Consider the following 22,744-nt stretch of genomic DNA (forward strand, 5'->3'; position numbering starts at 1 on the left):
GGTGAATGGGATTTTTGCTAATTTCGGTTCATCCAAAATTCTATTCTCTCTTCCCCAAAATTTCTTCCATCGTTCTGACGTTTATTCACCCCTTTTCTGCCGAATTTTTATTGTTTCCTCCCTTTTTTCTTTTGATTTCTTTTATGCCTCCATCGTGCTCGACGATTGAACTCGCTCAATTCGGTAAGTATTCGTTTTGCCACTTCCATCATTTTGACGTTTATTCACCCATTGTCTGCCGAATTTTCATCGATTCCTCCCTCTTTTCTTTTGATTTCTTTTATGCCTCCATCGTGGTCGACGATTGAACTCGCTTGATTCGATAAGTATTCGTTTTGTCACTTTCTCTCGTTCCGTGGTTGGTTTTCTGAAAAAGGGTTGTTTTGGTTCTTTCAGATTAGGTGAAAATCAAGTAGCGATATGTGCTTCTACAGAGATTTGAACGTTTGGGTTTTCGATTCGATGTCGATAAGTGACTGAATTCACTTTTTCAATATTCTAAGGTTTCATTGTGAAATATTCTCGGTTTAGCTTTTGAATGTGCCGCTAAAATCGGCCTTGGTAATGTCTATTACGGGTTCTGAAGATATGAGATTACGTATAGGAGCGAAATTGTAATAGGTGTGTACTTGATTGTGTAGAAAACGAAGTTTCGGCAAAAGCCGAAAACCAAACTGTCAACACCACACGGACATTTGGTAGCCCGTGTGGTAGGTCGTGTGATCGACGAGGCTGGCCATGTGCGATTCATGGGCCGGGTTGAATTGGGCCGTGTGGGCCACACGGGTGCGTGGGCCTCACACGAGTGAACCATACTAGCTTGTGGGAATATTGGGCCAGACCATGAGATCCATACGGCTAAGGCCATTTTGGGCTGTGTGGGACTACATGGGCATGCAACATGGGTTGTGGGCCCATTTTCACTGTTTGACTACTAAGGTTGCACGGGTCGCCAAAGTCGACTGTGAACCTACTGAAAGGTCGGTAAGTTTACCTAGACTCTTAACTGACTGAAATGATTGAAAGACTGTTATATGCCTATATGAGATGAATGTGTATATCTGTATGTTAAGCGTGCTATATACACTGTACTGTTTATACATGATATCATGACATGTCTGTATGATGCATTACATTGGGTTGGGGACTGATATTGATTGGAGGAAGTGTACTGAAAGGCTTCAAGCCTAACTCACTGGCAGCACAGCTACAACTATTGTCTAGTGTCGCATACGATACTATTTGGAGTGTAGGGATGGGTGGGTTGATTATATCCCCACATGGAGTGTAGGGTTAAGCGGAGATGGAGTGTAGAGGCTGGCTGGGTAGGATTTTATAACTGCATAACTGTCACTGTTACTGTACTGTGATGGGCTAAGGCTCTAATGCTTATTGATACTGAAAAGGGCTTAGGCCCAAACTAAGATTATTTGTTATTGTCTGTTTGTTTGCATGGGGATTACACACTGAGTTTACGTAAACTCACCCTTTCTGTTTAATCTGTACAGGTAATCCCCAGCCATAGGCAGATCGGTACGATAGAGGACTCAGCGGTGGCTACACGACTCTTTTATCTATTTAATACTTATTTAGGATTATAAGTTTTATTTTGGGGTATTATTATGTAATAATGGCCTCTATAGATTTTTACCTAAAATTTGGATTTTATACTATTTTCTGTTTATATATGCTAGAAGTAGGTAAAACTCGGGTTTCTAAAAGAGATGAACATTTTATCAAAATACCACGCATACGCAAACTATTTATAAAAGCTTCCGCAAAGTATAGCGTTTTGGAAATGAATCACGATTTAAGAATTAATGAAAGATAATGATAAGTTCTAAACGGAAAACGGTTTTAGCAATGATACGGTTTTCAAACGCACTTTCATGTGACATCTCCAAATTCAGCCATATTGTCCAGGTCGGGTTTGGAGTGTTACAAATATTTTTTAAAAATATAAATTATGTAACTGTGTAATTATAATTTATACTACAAAACATGACACAAGGAATTACGATGTAATTACACTTTCATTCAATTACTTTGTGTTGTCCAAACAAACCTTTAGAAGGAAATGTGAGACTTGAAGTAATTTCACAGGTACTTATGCTAATCCAATTATCCAATAGCTTTCCGAATACTAATAAATGATTTAACTTTAAAAAAAAGTATTTTATACAAGCTCAAGTTATAAAATTATTTTTATAAACATGTATGGATGTTTAAAATGATTACGACAAAAATTTCTAAAATTATATTATAAAGGGTTAGTATTTGGTAGCAATACACTTTTTGATTCCACAAGTAGACTTAAAATTTACCGTATGTCTCATTTCTTTTATATATTTATTATTTTAATATTTTACTATACTCTAAAGACACTTATCATCATCTCGACACTACTTATTAATATTTTCCATATTATAAATTCTAAAAATATATATTACAAAATAATTCATGTGTATTGTACAAAGTTATGATAAAATAATATTATTTAAATTCTAACAAATTTCTAAAGTTATACTAAAAAATTATTATAAAAATATTTTAAAGTTATGATAAAAAAATATTATTTATAATGAGTGTTGTGAAATTTATTGGATACTTCATAATTTTTATATAGATTATATATTATAATTTTTACATTATTTTTAATATAATTTGCTTATTATAAGAAGGGTTATAATTTAGCATAAGTCTTTCTCTAAATTAAGTTTATATAAGTTTTTATAATCAAAGTTACATATTGTTTGCATCGTGAACCTAAATATAATGTGATAGATGCTAGTTATACAAATACAAAAACTTTTCTTACACTATATTGTAGGATACGATACTATTTCAGAGATTGGATCCATACACAAGCACTTGAGACAACTTGTGAACGCTTTAATTAGATACATTCAAAACTTTAAAATGTGGTTGAAAGGATGTGATGTTCTAAAAAAAGATTTCTCATATTAACATCACCTCAGTATAGCATAAAAAAAAGGTTTGATTTTACTAGCATGTTGCATATTTCATAACTTCATTCATGGGTGGAACTGGAATGATCCATACTTTAAATAGTACATGGAAGAAGGAGATCTTGTAATCTTAATAATACAGATTCATATTCAGATTCAGTTAAACTCGATCAAGAGCCAACATATGATGATAAGGAATATATGTTAAAAGTAAAAGAGGGAATAACCCAATAAAAATGAAACATTAGAGTAGATAAAATTGCATATGATATTTTTTTGTTATTTTTATTAATAATTGTTATCACTACTTTCTTAAACTAACATATTACCTATGATAATTTAATTTTGATTTTTGTTACTCATTTAAATTTTTTGTTGGATTAATAATTTTAAAAATATAAATTATATAATTGTGTAATTATATTTTGTTTACCAAACATGACATAAGAAATTACGATGCAATGTCAACCAAACAAGTGTAGAGAATTATAATTCTTTGTAATTATAAAAGAGTATAACTATTATCCTAATAATTACACTTTCATTTAATTACTTTGTGTTGTCCAAATAGACCCTTAGTCAACTTTATTTCAAAAACTCTCTTTATGGATATCCAATCCAATATGCAAAAGAAAGGACGCAGTCTTCCAAACTGGTCTTTGAAGGCCCCAAACATTTTCTATCAAGAGTTCTAGGACATTGTAGGGCCACTAATAACCTAATTTATATTGTGTTTCCTTAATTCAGACTCTTTGACTATTATAGTCTCATTAACCTTTCCAATGTGGCATACAAAATTATTTTCAAAGTCCTTGTGAAAGTTGGAGATAATAATGTCAAATAACTCCTTCATACCATCAGATGGAAGACTAGAGGGAAGGACTCCCTAGAAGTATTGAAAATTGATATGAGGAAAGTTTTTGAGAGAATCAATTGGGTATTCCATAAAGCTATTCTTGAGCCCATAGGGTTTAGTAGAAATGGATTACTACTATTCTTCAGTGTGCCTCGATAGCTACTTACCAAGTTTTGGTTAACAGTAACCTCTCAGATAGTTCTAAACCTATGCGTTAATTAAGATAAGAGAACCGTTGAAAGTTGGCAACAATGCAGCAGCAAGCAAATGTCCAATGTGTAATTGGTTGTTAAAACTTTTTGTAACATGTGACTTATGTTTAGTTTGATTGTAATTTTTGTTTTGCTAAGGATTAGTCAAGTACTTAACTAATTTAGTAGCCTCTTAAGTTATCATTAAGCTGATTTTACAGCTTGGATACTAGCACAAGCAATGTTTGTTTTCTTCCAATGTAAATAAGCTACTTATGTACATTGTAATGTTGATTATTCAAGTAATGAGAATTGTCAACTCTTTTCCCAACTAACGCCTATTTTGCTTCTGTTTTTCATCTTTCAAATACAAATTTTATTGTTTTTGATCTTTGGATGCTGACATAACTTAACAAATGGTATCAAGAGCCTGTCATCTTTGAGGGCCTTTTGCTGTGTGTTGTTCATTTTTTAGTGTTCTGTGCTTGAAAGAAAAGAAACAAAAGCTATTTTTGTTGGTTTTTTAGTTACTACAAAAGAATGAGTTTCTTACCACCACCACCACCATATGTTTTTACTGATGAAAACTAATAACATTTGGGCTGTGAAAATGAAAACATACATACAGGCTCATGATCTATGGAGTGTTGTTCAAGCTGACACAAAGCCACTACCTTTGAGAGTTAATCCAACCATAGCTCAAATCAGGCAACACAATGAGGACTGTGTTAAAAAGTATAAGGCTATGTCATGCCTTCAAAATGGAGTTTCAGATGTAAACTTCACAAGGATAATGGCTTGTGACACTCTAAAATATACATGAGACAGATTCAAGGAAGAGTTTCAAGGGTCAGATAAAACCAGGCAGCAGCAGTTGATCAATCTAACGAGGGACTTCAAGAATCTAAAGATGAAGGGGTCTGAATCCATCAAGCAATATTCTGACAGAATTATGGCTACAGTTAACAATATTAGGCTTCTTAGGAATGATTTCAGTGACAAAAGAATAGTTGAAAAGATCATTACAACTCTTCCAGATAAGTATGAGTCAAAAATTTCTTTCTTGGAGGACTCTAGGGACCTATCAATTATATTCTTGACAGAGTTGATAAATGCTCTTTATGCATAAGAGTAGAGAATGGCAAACAGGATGGAAGAGTATTCTGAAGGAGCCTTTCAGGCTAGAAGTAAAGAAAGCTCAAGCTCAAGCTACAATGGTAAGAAGTCTTGGCCTAAAAAGAAAAAAAAATGCAAAGAATGATGCTGCCAAAAAAAAGTTTCCACCATCCACTCACTGCAAGAAGTCCACTCATTTAGAAAAGTATTGTTGATATAGGCCTGACATTCAATGTAGAAACTGTAAGCAACTTGGTCACATGGAAAAAGTTTGTAAAAACAAGGTAAAAACACAACCACAGCAGCAGGATCAAGCTCAAGCTGCTGAGGATGTTCAAATTCAGGAGGAGCATGTTTTTACTACTTCTTATTTTGCAAGTTCTAGCAAAGTCAAAAAGAATTGGTTGATTGACAGTGGTTGCACTCATCACATGACATCAGATAAAGGCATGTTTAAGGAACTAGATACCAGCTTTGTGTCCAAGGTCAGAATTGGGAATGGTGAGTTCATTGAAGCCAAAGGCAAAGGCAAAGTTGTGATCGGCACTCAATCATGTAACAAAACAATTTCAGAAGTTCTTTTTGTATCTGATATTGACCAGAATTTCCTTAGTGTTGGTCAGTTGTTAAAAAAGGGTTACTCCATTATCTTTGAAGGAAAAACTTGTGTGATTAATGATTTTTTTGGTCAAGAGCTTGTGACAATAACTATGCATGACAGATCATTCACCCTAAATGTGAATCAGTTAGAAGTAAAGGCATATATTGCTCTGACTGATGAATCATGTTTGTGGTACAAGAGATTGGGGCATGTGAACTATAAGTCACTTGGTTTGTTGCATAATATGAGTCTAGCTGAAGACATGTCCAAGATTGAGCCAAAAAATGAAGTATGTGAAGTCTATCAGCTTGGCAAGCGGACCAGACTACCTTTTTCCAGTTAACAAAGATTGAAGAGCTTAAGAGAAGCTCTAACTGGTCCATACTGATATTTGTGGGCTTATGAAGACCTCCTCCTTAAATGGCAGTAGGTATTTTGTGTTGTTCATTGATGATTACACCAGATTTTGTTGGGTGAGTTTTTTTAAACAGAAGTGGCTGATTACTTTTGCAAGTTTAAGGCCTTAGTTAAGAATCAAGCAAGTTGTAAGCTGAAGGTATTGAGGTCAGACAATGGGATTTAGTATATGTCTCAAAAGTTTCAGAAGATTTATGATAAAGCTGGAATTCAGCATTAGTTAACCACCATCTACACACCACAGCAGAATGGTGTTTGTGAGAGAAAGAACAAAATTGTTCTTGATATGGCCAGGTGTTTGTTGTTTGAAGGGAAAATGCCTAACATTTTTTGGGTTGAGGCAATAAATACCTCAGTGTATTTACTCAACAGACTGCCAACAAATGCAGTCAAAGAAAAAACACCATTTGAAGCTTGGTTAGGACACAAGCCTACTGTCTCACACTTGAAGGTGTTTGGCTGCATATGCTACACACTTGTGCCAGCTGAAAAGAGAACCAAGTTAGAAAAGAGGTTCATGCTTGGAGTCTTTGTTGGCTATAACAACATAAAGAAAAGGTATAGGGTCTTTAATCTATTCACTAAAAGGATTGTTGTGAGCAGAGATGTGAAATTTAATGAGAGCAGCTGTTGGAAATGGGATGGAATAGATGCAAGCCTGTTTGAGCAAGACCAACAAGATCTTAACTTGCAGCATGTTGAGAATGAAGCTGAAATTGAGAAAGGTTATGATGATGTACCTGTCAGAGGTACAATGACTGTTATGGACATCTATGAAAGATGTGATATGACCATTATTGAGCCTTCCAACTTTAATGAGGCTACAAAGGAGGGCTACTAGAAAGAAACAATAGAGGCAGAAATGGAAATGATTCACAAGAATGGTACATGGGAGCTGGTTGATAGACCAGCACACAGAAAAATTATTTATGTAAAATGGGTATTCAGGATTAAGCACAATGTAGATGAGTCACTAACAAGTACAAAGCAAGGTTAGTTGTGAAGGGTTATAGCCTACAATATGGCATTGATTTTTCAGAAACCTTTGCACTAGTTGCAAGGCATTTATTTGCCTTATCTATTCAAAAGCTGTGGAAAGTGCATCAGCTGAATGTCAAATCTGCTTTCTTGAATGGATTTATCAAGGAAGAGATCTTTGCTGAGCAGCTAGATGGATTAAAGGTTCTTGGTGAAGAGCACAAGGTTTATAAGCTCAAGAAGGCTTTGTATGGTCTAAAACAGGCTCCAAGGCCTTGGTATGATAGAATTGATGCCTACTTGTCAAAGCTAGGGTTCGAAAAGAGCATTAGTGAGCCTACACTCTATTTGAAGAAATTTGAGAAAGAAACCTTGCTGATTGTGTCATTGTATGTGGATGATTTACTAGTTACTGGTTGTAGTAATGAACTGATTGAATAATTCAAGAAACTGATGCAAGATGTTTTTGAGATGACTGATTTAGGTTTGATAACCTACTTTCTTGGCATGAAAGTAAATCAGAATAAGCATGGCATCTTCATAAGCCAACAAGCTTTTGCTCTAAATATTTTAAGCGAGTTTTGCATGACAAACAGCAAACATGCCAACACTCCTATGGCACAAGGAGAAAAACTTTCCAGTAGTAGTGACCATGAACGAGTGGATGAGAATGGTTACAGAAGCCTTGTAGGTTGTCTGCTTTATTTGAAAACAATAAGGCCAAACATCATGTATGCAATCAGCCTTCTATCAAGGTTAATGCATTGCTGCAATGTTGCTCATTTCAAGGCTGTTAAAAGAGTCTTAAGATATGTCAAAGGGACCTTAAACTATGGAGTGAAGTTTGTGAAGGCTGAGGAGTTGAAACTGGTTGGCTATTCAGATAGTGACTGGGCAGGCTCAGTTGATGATATAAAGAGCACATTGGGCTATTTTTAACTCTAGGTTCAGGGGTCTTTTGTTGGAGTTCTAAGAAACAACAAATAGTAGTTCAATCCACTGTAGAGGTAGAGTACATTGTAGCTGCTACTATTGTTAATCAAGCCATTTGGCTTAGAAAAATTTTGAGTGACTTGAATGCTGATCAAGAGGAAGCAACAGAGGTCAAGGTGGACAACCAGTCAGATGTTGCTATTGCCAAAAATCCTGTATTTCATAGCAAGACCAAACACTTTAAGATCAAGTATCATTTTGTAAGGGAGGTAGAACTATCAAGGGAAGTCAATTTGACTCACTACTGTTCGGAGGTTCAGCTTGTAGACATTCTGACCAAGCCACTAGCTAATGCAAGGTTTGAGTATTTTAGGAAAAAAGTTGGATTCTGCTGCTTTGTAGCCAAAGAGGAGTGTTGAAAGTTGGTAACAATGCAGCAGCAAGCAAATGTCCAATGTGTAATTGGTTGTTAAAACTTTTTGTAACATATGACTTATGTTTAGTTTGATTGTAATTTTTGTTTTGCTAAGGATTAGTCAAGTACTTAGCTGATTTAGCAGCCTCTTAGGTTATCATTAAACTGATTTTACAGCTTGGATACTAGCACAAGCAATGTTTGTTTTCTTCCAATGTAAAGAAGCTACTTATGTACATTGTAATGTTGATTATTCAAGTAATGAGAATTGTCAACTCTTCTCCCATCTAATGCCTATTTTGCTTCTATTTTTCATCTTTCAAATACAAATTTTATTGTTTTTGATCTTTGGATGCTGACATAACTCAACAAGAACCCCTTTTCCCCTACCCGTTTGTGCTTTGCTAGAATGTATTGCCTCTAATGCTAATCAAAACTAAATCTGACAATCTTTTACAGGGAGTCAAAATTTTTAGAAGTGAACCTTCTATTAACCAACTTTTATTTGCAAATGATTGATACATCTTTTTCAATTCTAACATTAAAGCTTGCAAGCACCTTAAGGGTATCCTTAATACCTTTCAAATGATTCTTTCCTAAGCAAGCAAGCATGGAGGATTATGAAAAACTTGATTTTTTATTGGCCTCTATTTTGGAAAGCACAGTATTGCAGAACTAAACCCTTGGAGACTGTAGAAGCTAAAACTTTTGATCTTGGCTATGGAAAGAGATTTTACATGGCAGAGACATTTGTAATGAGGGTAAAGATGTTCAGGTTTGGAGTAGCAACAACAGTTGGGCAACCCCAAACCCAAATGGCCTTTATTTCAATATTATTAAAACTCATTCCAACTCTCTGCTAGTTTCAATCTTGGTGCACACCAAATAAAAAATACTGGGATCTCTTAAAAGTCCAAAACAATCTTAATGAAACTGGGGCTAAAGAACTCATGACTAGGCCTTATTCCTTCTTCGGTGGAAAAGATAATTTGGTTTGAAAAAAATGCACACAATGGCGAATTGTCAGTCAAAGAGGCTTATGACCTTCTTTGGTATTCTATACACGACAATACCTTAGGCCAAAACGCTAGTTCAAGTTACTGAAAAGCTCTCTGGAAACTTAAGATGCCTTTCAAGCTTATTATTTTCTTATAGGAAATCTACAATAATTGCTTACAATGTAATGCCGGATATGTCTTGTCCCTTATGTTGTTATGAATTTGAAAGCATTGACCACCCTATTAACTCATTTTGCCTTTGCAAGGCCATTTAGTTCGGGTGCCCTCTCTCATGAGAATTGATCAACTTGGGATAAGATCCACCATAGATAGCAGAAATGCTAGATGCTTTTACACGACATTCACTTGCACACCATCTAGACCATCTAGAAAGCCAGAACCGAGGTCATTTTTAATAAGTCCATCTGCAAGCTTGTTGGGGTGATTCATCGACTCAAGGACCTTATATCCTCGATCAACCTTTTTCAACTCACTGATAAGTTATATCCATCCAGGCACAGGCCGCCCTCCTCCTAGATCACTTCCTTTGCATGATAACTTGATCAATTGGGAAATTTGCTTTTCTATGTGCAACATGGAAGTCATGAATAGGCTCAAATGTATTACAATCATCCATAATCAACAAGGTGCGTTCTAAATTGCAAGCAAGAATCCTCATTATTCGGTTATCTCTTCTTCTCCTCATTGAGCACCAAATTAGTAGTTATAAGTTTGTGAACAAAAAGAAACACTGGACTAATATCCTATTAGGGAAGTCTAATTTCGATTGGGATATCCAAATCGTACTTCAGAATTGTCCAAAACAATGCCAGCAACCGTAGCATAAAGAAGGGAAGCAAGACGCTGTGCTGCTAAAACTTACCTCGATTTTACGTGGTCTGTCGATTACAAAAAAAAAAAAAAAAAAAACAACAACAATGTCTAGTTTAAATGATTTAATAGTTTATGTCCTATAAAGAAGCAAAGAAGTGACCTCTGAAATCCAACAAAAACTTGTCGCACATATGGAAAAAAACAGTGGAAACCAAACCAAATACTGACAACTGACAAGCCAAAAGCAAAGATCTTACCATCTTAAAACATAAACCACATCAGTTGTCCACCAAGTAGGCCCCCATTTTTTAATTATACTATTGCTTAGAAGCAATCCACCCTTTCCATCTTGCCAAGACTTCCGCGTTTTCCACCATTGCCGTTGAATAGAAGAAACTAAACCCCAAATCTCTCCCATGCCTTCAGGTACTTCTACTTCATTCATCTCTCATTTTCTCTTTCCATTTTTTTTAATTTCTTGGGTGTTTACTGCTGCTTTATTTAAAAAAGAAAAAGAAAAACTCAGGATATCAGATCTGATCTTTGCGAATTGTGAATTCTGAGTGATACCCAGATTTGCCGCCTTCTGTTTCTAGATTGAACTATCATGGTTTTGCATTCGTCTGCTTTAAACACTGCCGTTTAGATGCAGCATTGACTCATATTTTACTGTCATGTTGCTTGTGATGGACTGATGCAGATTCTTTCTTTGGATTTCTGAGGGATTTATGATCAATTGTCTGGGATTTTTCAGTAAAGGGTATTCTTACTTGCTGCAATTCTGTACTGTCAGCTTCCAATTTTCACGGTTTGGTAGATTATTGTGAATTTTCTCTCCAGATGTTGTTCGAAAAGCATAAATTGAATTAGGCGTTGCGGCTGTGAGAAGGGCTGGGTTTTGTATTGTGTAGTGAAAGATGAAGCGCGTTTCGCCGCTCTTTTTGGTACTTTTAGTCCTTGGATTCTTCTTTGCAACATATAATTTGTTGACTATGATAATACACTATAAGACATCTACTTCAGAGCAATGGGATTTGTCCAATCCTTTTATACAAATGCCTGGGAATTTGATGGAAGGTGAGGGTTCTAACTCAAAGTACCACGTTGCTCTCACGGCAACAGATGCTCCGTATAGCCAATGGCAGTGTCGGATTATGTATTATTGGTATAAGAAGGTAAAAGAGATGCCTGGATCAGATATGGGAAAGTTCACTCGAATTTTGCATTCAGGGAAGCCCGACAATTTGATGGAGGAGATTCCAACTTTTGTCGTTGACCCTCTTCCAGAGGGTTTAGATCGGGTCAGTCTTGGGTTTAGTATTTCAGTTCTTCATTTCCCCTTTGTATATTTGAACATCTAATTCAGTGAACAAACAGCAAAACTGATGGATATGCCATATATATTATCAAATCTATAGATATAGCTTGTTGAAAACGGCTCATTAGGAGTTGTAGGTGTTCATATTGTTTTTCACTTGAATGATATTTTTACAGTGAATGCTCTAGCAACACAAACTGAACTAAAATCACCTCCTTGCTTTGACTAAATTGTTCTTGTTTTGCCTCAATGTCGTCTTCAGGGTTATATTGTCTTAAATAGACCATGGGCTTTTGTGCAATGGCTGGAAAAAGCAATGATTGACGAAGAGTGAGTTTTCATTTAACCGATAAGACCATTCTTGTTTTATGTTCTTCCTTTTCATTATCTGAAAAGTTACTGCATTTTATGACTGATGCAGATACATTCTAATGGCCGAACCTGACCATGTATTTGTAAATCCTTTGCCTAACTTGGCTCGTGGAAAACATCCAGCAGGGTTTCCTTTCTTTTACATTAAGCCATCTGACCACAAGCATGTTATTAGGAAGTATTATCCTGAGGAGAAGGGTCCTGTGACGAATATTGATCCAATTGGCAATTCTCCAGTGATTATTAAAAAGGTATATCATTATGATTGTCATATAGCTTGTGTGGCACATTTTTTTGGAGCATAAATCACCTTTCAGATTTTTCTTTTCTTTTCTTTTCTTTTTTGCATTAATATTTATACAAATTTAAAGCTTAATTTATTGGTTTATAATAGTCTGTGCTGGAGAAAATTGCACCTACATGGATGAATATTTCTTTGAGGATGAAAGATGACCCAGTGACTGACAAGGCATTTGGATGGGTGCTAGAAATGTGAGAAACTCTTCTTTTTTTGTTGCATTTTGTTTTAATTTTGTTCTTTTGGCTGATATAGCATTTTGACGTGGGTGATCATTCAATTAAAACTTAGGTATGCGTATGCTGTGGCATCTGCACTGCATGACGTGCACCACATACTTCATAAAGACTTCATGCTCCAGGTTTTAATAATACCCTATGTACCTTTTCTTTTCTCTCTCAATGACCTTTAGCAACAATTTGAAGTTCAACTTCCATCTCTGTTTGTTTTCAGCCACCATGGGATACGGAAGTAGGGAAGAAGTTTATAATCCATTATACTTACGGATGTGACTACAATTTGAAGGTACAACCATACAGGAAAAGCTGTCTCTCTTTATTGTTTCTGAATTCTATATGTAATCTTCGAGTTGTTTACCACTTTAAGATGAAGTTTTGCCTACAAGTTCTTCACTCTGAGTTGGCATTACAGGGAGAATTAACATATGGAAAGATTGGAGAATGGCGTTTCGATAAGAGATCGTACCTTAGTGGGCCTCCTCCAAGGAACCTCTCTTTGCCCCCTCCAGGTGTTCCTGAAAGTGTGGTAAGTTCATCCATTTGGGAAAATATAAATGTGGGTCGTGGTAAATATATAAGTTGATAGACTGATCATTGACTAAAACAGCTCAAACCATACCCTAGAGCAAATTTTTCATTTTTTACTATGCTCATTAGCCAGAGCTAGCTAATGGCAGTAATCATTGTCTCACTCATTTCTAGTTAATCAAACTGTCATTGTTGTTTTGTACTTCATTCAAATTATGTTGCAGATGCTATAAGATTGAAGCATTATTTGGGAAATTATGATTTCTTATTTCAGTTCCGTTTTTTCATTATTAAATTTAGTTATCAACTCAATGTTGTTGCTGATTGGTGACATAAAGTTGGTGATATTCGATGCTGGAAGTACTACTGAGTAGCGGCTTGGCACTAATATTCTGCTATTGCCTCAAACCATAATAGAAAAATCAGTCAATCATCCTATCCAGACTGTTTCCCCGAGTCTTGATGCCTATTTAAATAAACTCGGCAAATTAAATAGTTTCTCAACATAAACTTTTGTAGTTGCAAACGGTTTCTAATGTGATCTTTGCAATATCTGCAGGTGAGACTTGTGAAGATGGTGAACGAAGCTACAGAGGATATTCCCAATTGGGATACACTAAATCGTGGCTGAGATCTAATCTTACTAATCTGCGCATCCATTTTGACGCTGGTATCAATCTGCTTTCCAACTAGAGTTATGGACATGAATTACAGAGGTAGCTGAGACAGCAGTATACATAGAGAAAAGGGTATGTTTACAAGTTAAAGGAGGGATATATCATTTTTTTTACACTTATATTTATAATCATGAAATGCCTTCTTTTGTGTTAAGTATGTTGTCGATTTATCGAATTTTTTCTTGTGAAGTTTTTCGGACTGTAAATCAATCATTGGGGTTAGTGTTGAAAGCCTTTTTGGCTGATGAATGAAGCATGGCAATGCTTCTCTGTTTTTTAGCCTTTGCCACTTTGGAGTGTTGGGATGAATCGAAGTTGCACCTGCAGTATCTATTTCAATAGTCTTCATGGACGCAGGAATTAATTCTCTCAAATTACTATAATATGACACCACTTTCTTCCATTTTCTTTTAATCCAATCCATGCTACCTCATCTTTTCTTTCACAAAAATGTTTAAGTAGAAGCCTTTGCATGAAAGACAAGCATTGCTGTATTAATATTATTAGGTCAAAGTACATAGGTAGTCCCTCTATTAAAAATGAAACAATTAAATCCTTGTAATTTTAAAATTTTCATTTTTTTTTAATTTTACTAAGTAAAATCAATTATATTTTATTTATTTACGAAATTAATTAATAATAAAAATTAATCAATTACTTAAACACACGGTAGTTTCTTTAACTCTATTAAGTGGAATTAAAAAACTTCACCATCATTATACTGAATAATACCTTTTAATTAGTACTTATTAAAGTGAGTGAGTCAACTCAAGCTTAAGTTCAAGAAAGGAGAGCTTGGCCATGAGTAGAGATGGTAGTTATTGCTGTTGAAAACTGTATAAATACAGAACCTCTTGTACTGCAGAAGTCAGTCTTGAAATATACAATTTTCTCAATATCTCAATAAGATTTCTTCATTTGCTTTCGTTAGTTCTTTTTTTTTTTTTTCTCTCATCTTGGAGATCTTTCATGGTAATAGAGCCACCACGGTTAGCATCCGGAAGTGTTGTACACAGTGACTTCTTAACCAGTCAATCCTTTGTTACATCTGGGTTCTTGAATAGCACATTAAAACTTTTTATTCAACTATGGATTCTGACACAAGTCCTAATGATCAAGAGGTAAATCCATGGCCAACCATAGTGTTTGCTTTCCACAGAAAAGATTGCACAGCTACTTTGGCGTGGAAATATGTCATTCTCATTCTCAAAACGCATAGATTGCAAGTTTTTGTAGATGGGACTATTCTCATACCCTCACAAATGGTTACAGACGAGTCAGGGACTCCTGTATATGTACTATGTAAGTCCCTCTTGGCACATTCATTTGATTGGTCAAAGTACTCCCTTTGGTATTTGGAGTGCTCTCAATCAAATTTTTTGGAGTCAGTCTCATACCAAAAGGATGAAATTTGAGTTCTTCTTGTATAACACAAAGAAACTTTGTAAGCCTATGCGAAAATATATTGCTGAATTTGGACATATCTATGACACGTTGTCTAGCTGTGAGCAAGTAATTTCAGGCGATGAACAACAGTCGACCATTCTATATGGCTTACCACTAGAATATGAGAACATTGTTTCTATTGTGACTATGATTTACCTAGGGTGGTGTCAACTTTGTTAAATGTAAAAGCTTGATTGCACACCATAATATAGGTGGGGTGAATAGAACCTCAAAGAAAGTGGTATTGATTCACGCCTTGAAATTTCCATTAATTTCTCATAGGTTTATTTTTATCCCCATGCACCAACATTACCAAAAACTTATTATTCGGACAATAATGTGTGTTTTGAGTTTTACCCAACTCATTTTCTTACATTCCAACGCTGTAAATTTTTGTTGGCATTTTAAGCAAAGAAAGAAATTGAAAAACAAAAGAAAAAATCGATTCAAAAAATTAGCAATCGATTCAAAATATTATCAATCGATACGAACAATTGAGAGTAGCAAAAAACTGATTTGCTCTCTATTTTTGAACATTAGCTTGCTCACAAACGTGTAGCAAGGAAACATGAAAAATATTAGCTTGCTAACAAACGTGCAACAAAGGAGCATGAAAAATATCAGCTTACTCACAAACGTGCAGCAAGGAAGCATGAAACAATCTGCTCTCTACACTCTGCTCACATATTCAACTACAAAAGCAATACATCTATAGTCGCTTCACCAAATGCTCTACTACTCCCACTATACAGCATTAAAACTACTAAAATATTACTTGCACACTAAAACAAGTTAACTGAACAAGTCATTTACTAGCTAAAGACATCAAGCTGCCAACAAACTTGTTTATTTTCAAATAAACAACATTACAATGCAACTAAGACAAAAAACTTGTTAATGCAGCATGCACACAAGCTGCATGCAATCATCAAAATACCAACAGTAGCATGGTTGGCCACCTTTCAACAGCCACTTGTAGAGACTTCTAGCATTTTGTCACTTCGCGGGTTAGCTCACACTTGGCCTCTTTGCGGGTCAGCTTGCACTTTATCACTTGTGGAGACTTCTCGCATTTTGCCATTTCGCGGGTCAGCTCGCACTTGACCCACTTGTGGAGACTTCTAGCCGTTCGCCACTTCGACATGAGAGAGAACTGCTGTATGGTTGGCCAACTTCTAACAATTTTGCTTAGTGGAGTTGAGAAAAATGGTCTGTATGAGTTGCAGCATTGTGTTGAAGTAATGGTCAGCATGTAGCAACCAAGACTATCGAAGGCACTACATGCAGAAGCTGCTGGTTGTTCAAGTCAGCAAGCTGTTTATGTTTCATTTTGTAATTTTAAGTTAGAGTAATGTAACTTAGTTGCATTATAACTATGTTAGGTTTATGTTTGATGTAATTTTGATGTTGATTGAGCTGATAAATCAACTTTGTTTATTTGTTCAAGCTAATTAGCACAAGTTACTATGTGTATTAGTGGTAGTAGGTGAAGTTTAGGTCAACCTACTGTTTTGTCAAGATTGTAAACTTGTTTTATGTATTGGCTTTGTGCCATATTCAGTTTGTAGAATGAAATCAATAAAGTTTTCATCTATATGCTCTCTATTTTAGTTTTATTTCAAAAAAAAATCTGTTTTGAGTTTTCTGCTTTGTTTCTACTGCAAGTCACGAGACTTGCTTGACAAGCATTCTGCTGAAGCTTGCTGCTGTTGCACTTAGACCCAACAATTGGTATCTAGAGCCATATTCTTAGAGGACCTGTTGTAGTTCAGTATCAAAACCATGGCATCATCAGGTTTTTCACCAACTTCACCACCTGTCTTCAATGGAGAGGGCTTCAACATTTGGGCAGTTAAGATGAGGACTTACCTACAGGCATTCGACCTATGGGAAGTTGTTAACTCAGATGCTGAGCCAGCACCTCTTCGAGCTAATCCAACAGTTGCTCAAATGAGGCAACATGCTGATGAAAGAACAAAAAGGCACAAGGCCATGTCATGCATATAGAATTGTGTGACAGATGTGATCTTTATGAGGATCATGGCCTGTGAAACACCAAAGGAGGCTTGGGACAAGCTGAAAGAAGAATTTCAGGGGACTGAGAGAACAAGGCAACAACAGCTGCTCAATTTAAGAAGAGATTTCGAAAATCTCAAAATGAAAGAGGAAGAAACAGTTATAAAGATCAGATCGGATTATGGCTGTTATAAACAGCATAAGGCTCCTTGGAGAGCAATTCAGTGAAGCTAGAATAGTTGAGAAAGTTATGTCCACTCTACCAGAGAGGTATGAAGCCAAAATTTCATCCCTCGAAGACTCAAGGGACTTGACAACTATCTCTTTAACTGAGCTAATCAATGCCTTGTATGCACAAGAGCAAAGAAGAGCCAGCAGACAAGAGGAGCACCAAGAAGGTGCTTTTCAAGCCAAAACAAAAGAAGCCTCGAGCACCAATGCTCATAAAGGCAAAAAGTTCTGGAAAAACAAGCCTAAGCCTGATGCTGCTAGAAGAGTGACCAACTCTGCAGACATTGTAAAAGAGCTGGTCATCCAGAAGATAGATGCTGGTTTAGACCAGATGCAGTATGCCAACACTGCAAGAAAAAGGTCTATGTTGAAAAGGTTTGCAAGAACAGAAGCAAACCAAGACAGAATCAATTTCAGCAACAAAAGGCAGAAGCTCGAGTAGCTGAAGAAAGCAGTGATCAAGAAGAACATGTTTTTGCTGTGTCATGTGCAGCAAATCAGAAGAAAAGTTCAAAGGGCTGGCTTCTAGACAGTGGGTGCACAAACTACATGTCACCAGATGCAACTATCTTCAAAACCTTGGACAGAACCTGCAAAACCAAGGTGAAAATTGGAAATGGTCAGTTTATTAATGCTGAAGGAAGAGGAGATGTGCTGATTCATACCTCCACAGGTAGCAAAATCATTTCAAATGTACTTTTGGTACCTGAAATCGATAGGAACCTTCTCAGTATAACTCAACTACTTGAGAAAGGTTACTCAGTTGTGTTCCAGGAGAAAGAATGCCAAATTTTTTATCCAAGTGGATCAAATCTCATAACAGTCACCATGACTGATAAATGTTTTGAAGTAGACTGGACAAATGACTTGCATTCAGCCTGCATAGCCTCCACTGATGACTCTAGACTCTGGCACCAGAGGCTTGGACATGCAAACTTCAAATCCATAGCCCGAATGGTCAATGAAGGACTTGCTGAAAATTTCATCGATTCAATGAAGAATGATGAGCTTTGTGAGATATGTCAGCAAGGAAAATTGGCAAGATTGCCATTTCCTACAGGCACAACATGGAGAGCATCAGAGAAGCTGCAGCTTGTGCACACTGATGTGTGTGGACCAATGAAGACTGAGTCTCTCAAAGGAAGCAGGTACTTTATACTCTTTATTGATGATTTGACAAGATATCTGCTGGATTTATTTTCTAAAGCAAAATCGAAGTTGCATCGTGTTCTTGAAGTATAAAGCTGCTGTTGAAACTGAGTCTAGTTGCAAACTTAAAGCACGAGGTCGATAATGGAACCGAGTACACCTCATTTCGGCCCAAGCCTCTTGTGAAGAAGCAGGCATTAAACACCAGTTGACTAATGTATACACCCCAATGAATGGGGTCAGTGAAAGGAAAAACAGAAGCTTGATGAACATGGCAAGATGTCTTATGTTTGAGAAGAATTTGCCCAAAACTCTGTGGGCTGAAGCTGTTAACACAGCAGTTTATCTCCAAAACAGGCTCCCAACTAAGGCTCTGGCTGAGAAGACTCCGTTTGAAGCCTGGTTTGAGTTTAAGCCATCACTAGCTCATCTCAGAACCTTTGGTTGTCTGTGCTACACTCAAGTTCCAGCTGAGAAAAGAAGCAAACTAGATAAAAGAGCTCAAGCAGGGATCCTGATCGGCTATAGTTTGGTTAAAAAGGGTTACAGAATCCTAAAACCTGCTACAAACAAGATACTGGTTAGCAGGGATGTTGTCTTCAATGAAAAAGGATACTGGAATTGGGAAAAGGCTAAGCCAGAGGCAGTGGCTGAAGATCTGGCATTGGACCAAGCTGAAGATAATGAAAACACACTTGAAATGGATGTAGATGATGTTCCAATCAGATGTACTCGATCACTGGCTGATGTTTATGAAAGAGCACAAGTGGCCACTGTTGAACCAAGTTGCTTTGAAGAAGCAGAGAGCCAGGAGGGGTGGAAGCAGGCAATGATTGAAGAAATCAGAATGATTGAAAAGAATCAGACCTGGAGTCTGATTGAAAGACCAACAAACAGGAAGATTATTGGTGTCAAATGGGTTTATCGAGTTAAGAACAATGTTGATGGTAGCCTAAACAAGTTAAAGGCTAGACTGGTTGTGAAAGGCTTCAGTCAAAGGTATGGATCAGACTACCTGGAAACCTTTGCACCAGTGGCCAGGCTAGACACCATCAGACTGCTAGTTGCTTTAGCAGCACAAAAACAGTGGTTGATACACCAACTTGATATAAAATCAGCATTTCTAAATGGATTCCTTGAAGAGGAGATTTATGTGGAGCAACCTCAAGGTTTCAAGGTGTCTGGCAAGGAAGAAATGGTGTACAAGCTCAACAAAGCCTTGTATGGCTTGAAACAGGCTCCAAGGGCCTGGTATAGCAGAATAGATGGCTATCTGACCAGTCAAGGATTTGAAAGAAGTCTTAGCGAGCCAACTCTGTATGTTAAATCAACTAGTGCTGAAACTCAGCTCATTGTCTCAATATATGTCGATGACCTACTGGTGACAAGAGGAGATCATGAGATGCTAAGCAGCTTTAAAGCCAAAATGCAACAGCACTTTGAAATGTCAGACTTGGGATTGATGTCTTACTTCTTAGGCATGGAAGTAACTCAAGCTAAGAATGGGATTTGGCTAAGTCAAAAGACCTTTGCTATGTAGGTTCTCAACAAATTCTCAATGGAGAATTGCAAAGCAACCAGCACACCAGTTGCTGTTGGAGAAAAACTCTCGAGCCAAGACAAGCATGAAAAGGTTTGTGAAACAACCTATCGAAGTCTAGTTGGATGTTTGTTGTATTTGACTGCTACTAGACCTGACATAATGTATGCTGTGAGTCTACTCTCGAGGTTTATGCATTGTTTAAATGAAAGTCATTTTAGAGCTGCAAAAAGGGTTCTAAGATACATCAAAGGAACCTTGTCCTATGGAATGCAGTTTACCAAGGCTGAGAACTTGAAGCTAGTTGGATATTGTGACAGTGATTGGGCTGGTTCCTTGGATGACATGAAGAGCACTACAGGTTATGCATTCAACATAGGCTCTGCTATGATTTGCTGGAGCTCAAAGAAGCAGGGAGTAGTGGCTCAGTCGACTGCAGAAGCAGAATATGTGGCTGCTGCTGCTGCAGCAGTCAATCAAGCCATATGGCTTAGAAAAATTTTGAAAGATATCAATCATGAGCAAAAGGAAGCAACTGAGATAATGTGTGACAACCAATCAGCAGTTGCTATTGCAAAGAATCCTGTTTTTCATGGAAGGACCAAGCACTTCAACATCAAACTTCATGCAGTTTGAGAAATGGAGCAAGCTCATGTTGTTAAGCTGATACATTACAGTTCTGAAGAGCAAATTGCTAACATTTTAACAAAAGCACTAAGTGTTTCCAAGTTTCAACACCTGAGAGCTAAGATGGGAGTTTGCAACATGCTAACCAAGGAGGAGTGTTGTAGTAATGGTCAGCATGCAGCAACCAAGACTATCGAAGGCACTACATGCAGAAGCTGCTGGTTGTTCAAGTCAGCAAGCTGTTTATGTTTCATTTTGTAATTTTAAGTTAGAGTAATGTAACTTAGTTGCATTATAACTATGTTAGGTTTATGTTTGATGTAATTTTGATGTTGATTGAGCTGATAAATCAGCTTTGTTTATTTGTTCAAGCTAATTAGCACAAGTTACTATGTATATTAGTGGTAGTAGGTGAAGTTTAGGTCAACCTACTGTTTTGTCAAGATTGTAAACTTGCTTTATGTATTGGCTTTGTGCCATATTCAGTTTGTAGAATGAAATCAATGAAGTTTTCATCTATATGCTCTCTATTTTAGTTTTATTTCAAAAAAAAAAATTTGTTTTGAGTTTTCTGCTTTGTTTCTACTGCAAGTCACGAGACTTGCTTGACTAGCATTCTGCTGAAGCTTGCTGCTGTTGCACTTAGACCCAACAATTGTCATTTTCCTCTTGGTGTTCTTTGCGGTTCTTCTACAGCAGCTTTTTCTTCCGTTGTACATACTACTCCTTGTAATAATTACTAGCCAATCCTCAGCCTATGAGCTATGGCATCGTAGTAATGTTGTGAGCAAAGTTCTTCAAAATTGTAATGTTTCTGTTACTATGAATGAAAGTACACATTTCTGTGCTGCTTGTCACCTTGGAAAAAGTCGGATTCCATTTTTTTTTCTTCTACAACCAAGCATGAAGCTCCTCTCGAGTTAGTTGAGCCCGATCTTTGGGGACTAGCAACTTGTTATTCGTATGGTTATCAATATTATATGTCTTCATTGATGCATACTTAAGGCATACCTAGATATATTTCTTGAAGAAGAAGTCCGATGCTTTGTCTGCTTTTCTTATTTTTCAAAAGCAAAGCTGAGCTAAGTCTTGGGTCTCGTAGTAAGGCGCTGCAGACTGATGGGGATGGTGAGTTCTGCTCGTTTGGTTCTCTTCTCAGAGTTTGTGGGATCCAACATCGTATCACTTGTCCTCATACCTCTCAACAAAATGGAATTGTTGCATAGAGATATTGCAGAAATTGGTCTCACTTGTTTGCTTAAGCATCTCTCCCTTTCTCTCACTGGAATGATGTGTTCTACACTGTTGTCCGTCTCATCAATGAACTTCCTACAAAGGTACTCTCTGATGTCTCACCATTTGAGATGTTGTACAAGAAATCCCCCAATTATGGTTTTCTCCGAGTGTTTGGCTGCCTTTGTTATCCTCTATTAACTCGTAATAATAGGAATAAACTTGCTTTTCATTCCACCCATTGTACCTTTATTGGTGGTTACAGTGATCAGCATCAAGGCTATAGGTGCATGGACTCCCATGGGAGAATCTATATTACAAGACACGTGAAATTTGATGAAAGTGTATTTCCTTTTCAGCAACTTACTCAAGGTCGTCAGAAATCAGTCTCCAAAATTCCAGTGATTTCTATACAGCTTCCACCGGTCACATCTCTCAAGGAGTCCTCTAAACATTTCTCACCAGAGATGCCACCTACTAATATTCCCTTGAGCCGTGTTCTATACTACGAGCAGTCCTGTAGACAAGTACATGTACGTGAAGTGGCTAATCCCTCAACTCATGTTTCACTTGATGTTTGCAATGTCCAACCTATGGTCACAAGGAGCAAAGTTGGTACATTTAAGCCTGAAGTTCAAGTTTATGCTTGATCCAAAGTGTAGAAAGGCTGCGCATGAAAATCAAACCTGGTCTCCTAATAGGAAGTTAGTAGGATGAAATGGATTTCCGAAGTGAAGGAAGGATCTGGCGGATCAATGGTTC

General features: G+C 36.8%; 2 protein-coding genes across 4 annotated transcripts; both read left to right on the top strand.

Moving 5' to 3' along the window:
* The first annotated feature begins 10,504 nt into the window (after nt 1-10,504).
* Nucleotides 10,505-14,154, top strand: LOC105799352 (hydroxyproline O-arabinosyltransferase NOD3). Of its 3 annotated transcripts, XM_012629861.2 has the most exons (10): nt 10,505-10,734; nt 11,009-11,068; nt 11,149-11,609; nt 11,889-11,956; nt 12,048-12,249; nt 12,393-12,490; nt 12,588-12,657; nt 12,750-12,821; nt 12,948-13,061; nt 13,623-14,154. In XM_012629861.2, the coding sequence occupies exons 3-10, from the start codon at nt 11,226-11,228 to the stop codon at nt 13,692-13,694; spliced, it is 1,080 nt and encodes a 359-aa protein (XP_012485315.1). In that variant the 5' UTR covers nt 10,505-10,734; nt 11,009-11,068; nt 11,149-11,225; the 3' UTR covers nt 13,695-14,154. The 3 variants fall into 3 exon arrangements, with proteins under 3 accessions (XP_012485315.1, XP_052477322.1, XP_012485316.1); XM_052621362.1 differs by having other exon boundaries at nt 11,009-11,609; XM_012629862.2 differs by lacking the exon at nt 11,009-11,068.
* Nucleotides 14,155-20,140: 5,986 nt separating this feature from the next.
* LOC128032599 (secreted RxLR effector protein 161-like) lies at nt 20,141-20,758 on the top strand. Its single transcript, XM_052621247.1, has one exon. The coding sequence runs from the start codon at nt 20,141-20,143 to the stop codon at nt 20,756-20,758; it is 618 nt and encodes a 205-aa protein (XP_052477207.1).
* The last annotated feature ends 1,986 nt before the right edge of the window (nt 20,759-22,744 follow it).

The sequence above is a fragment of the Gossypium raimondii genome, chromosome 9 (assembly GCF_025698545.1).
Source record: "Gossypium raimondii isolate GPD5lz chromosome 9, ASM2569854v1, whole genome shotgun sequence".
Lineage (NCBI taxonomy): Eukaryota > Viridiplantae > Streptophyta > Magnoliopsida > Malvales > Malvaceae > Gossypium > Gossypium raimondii.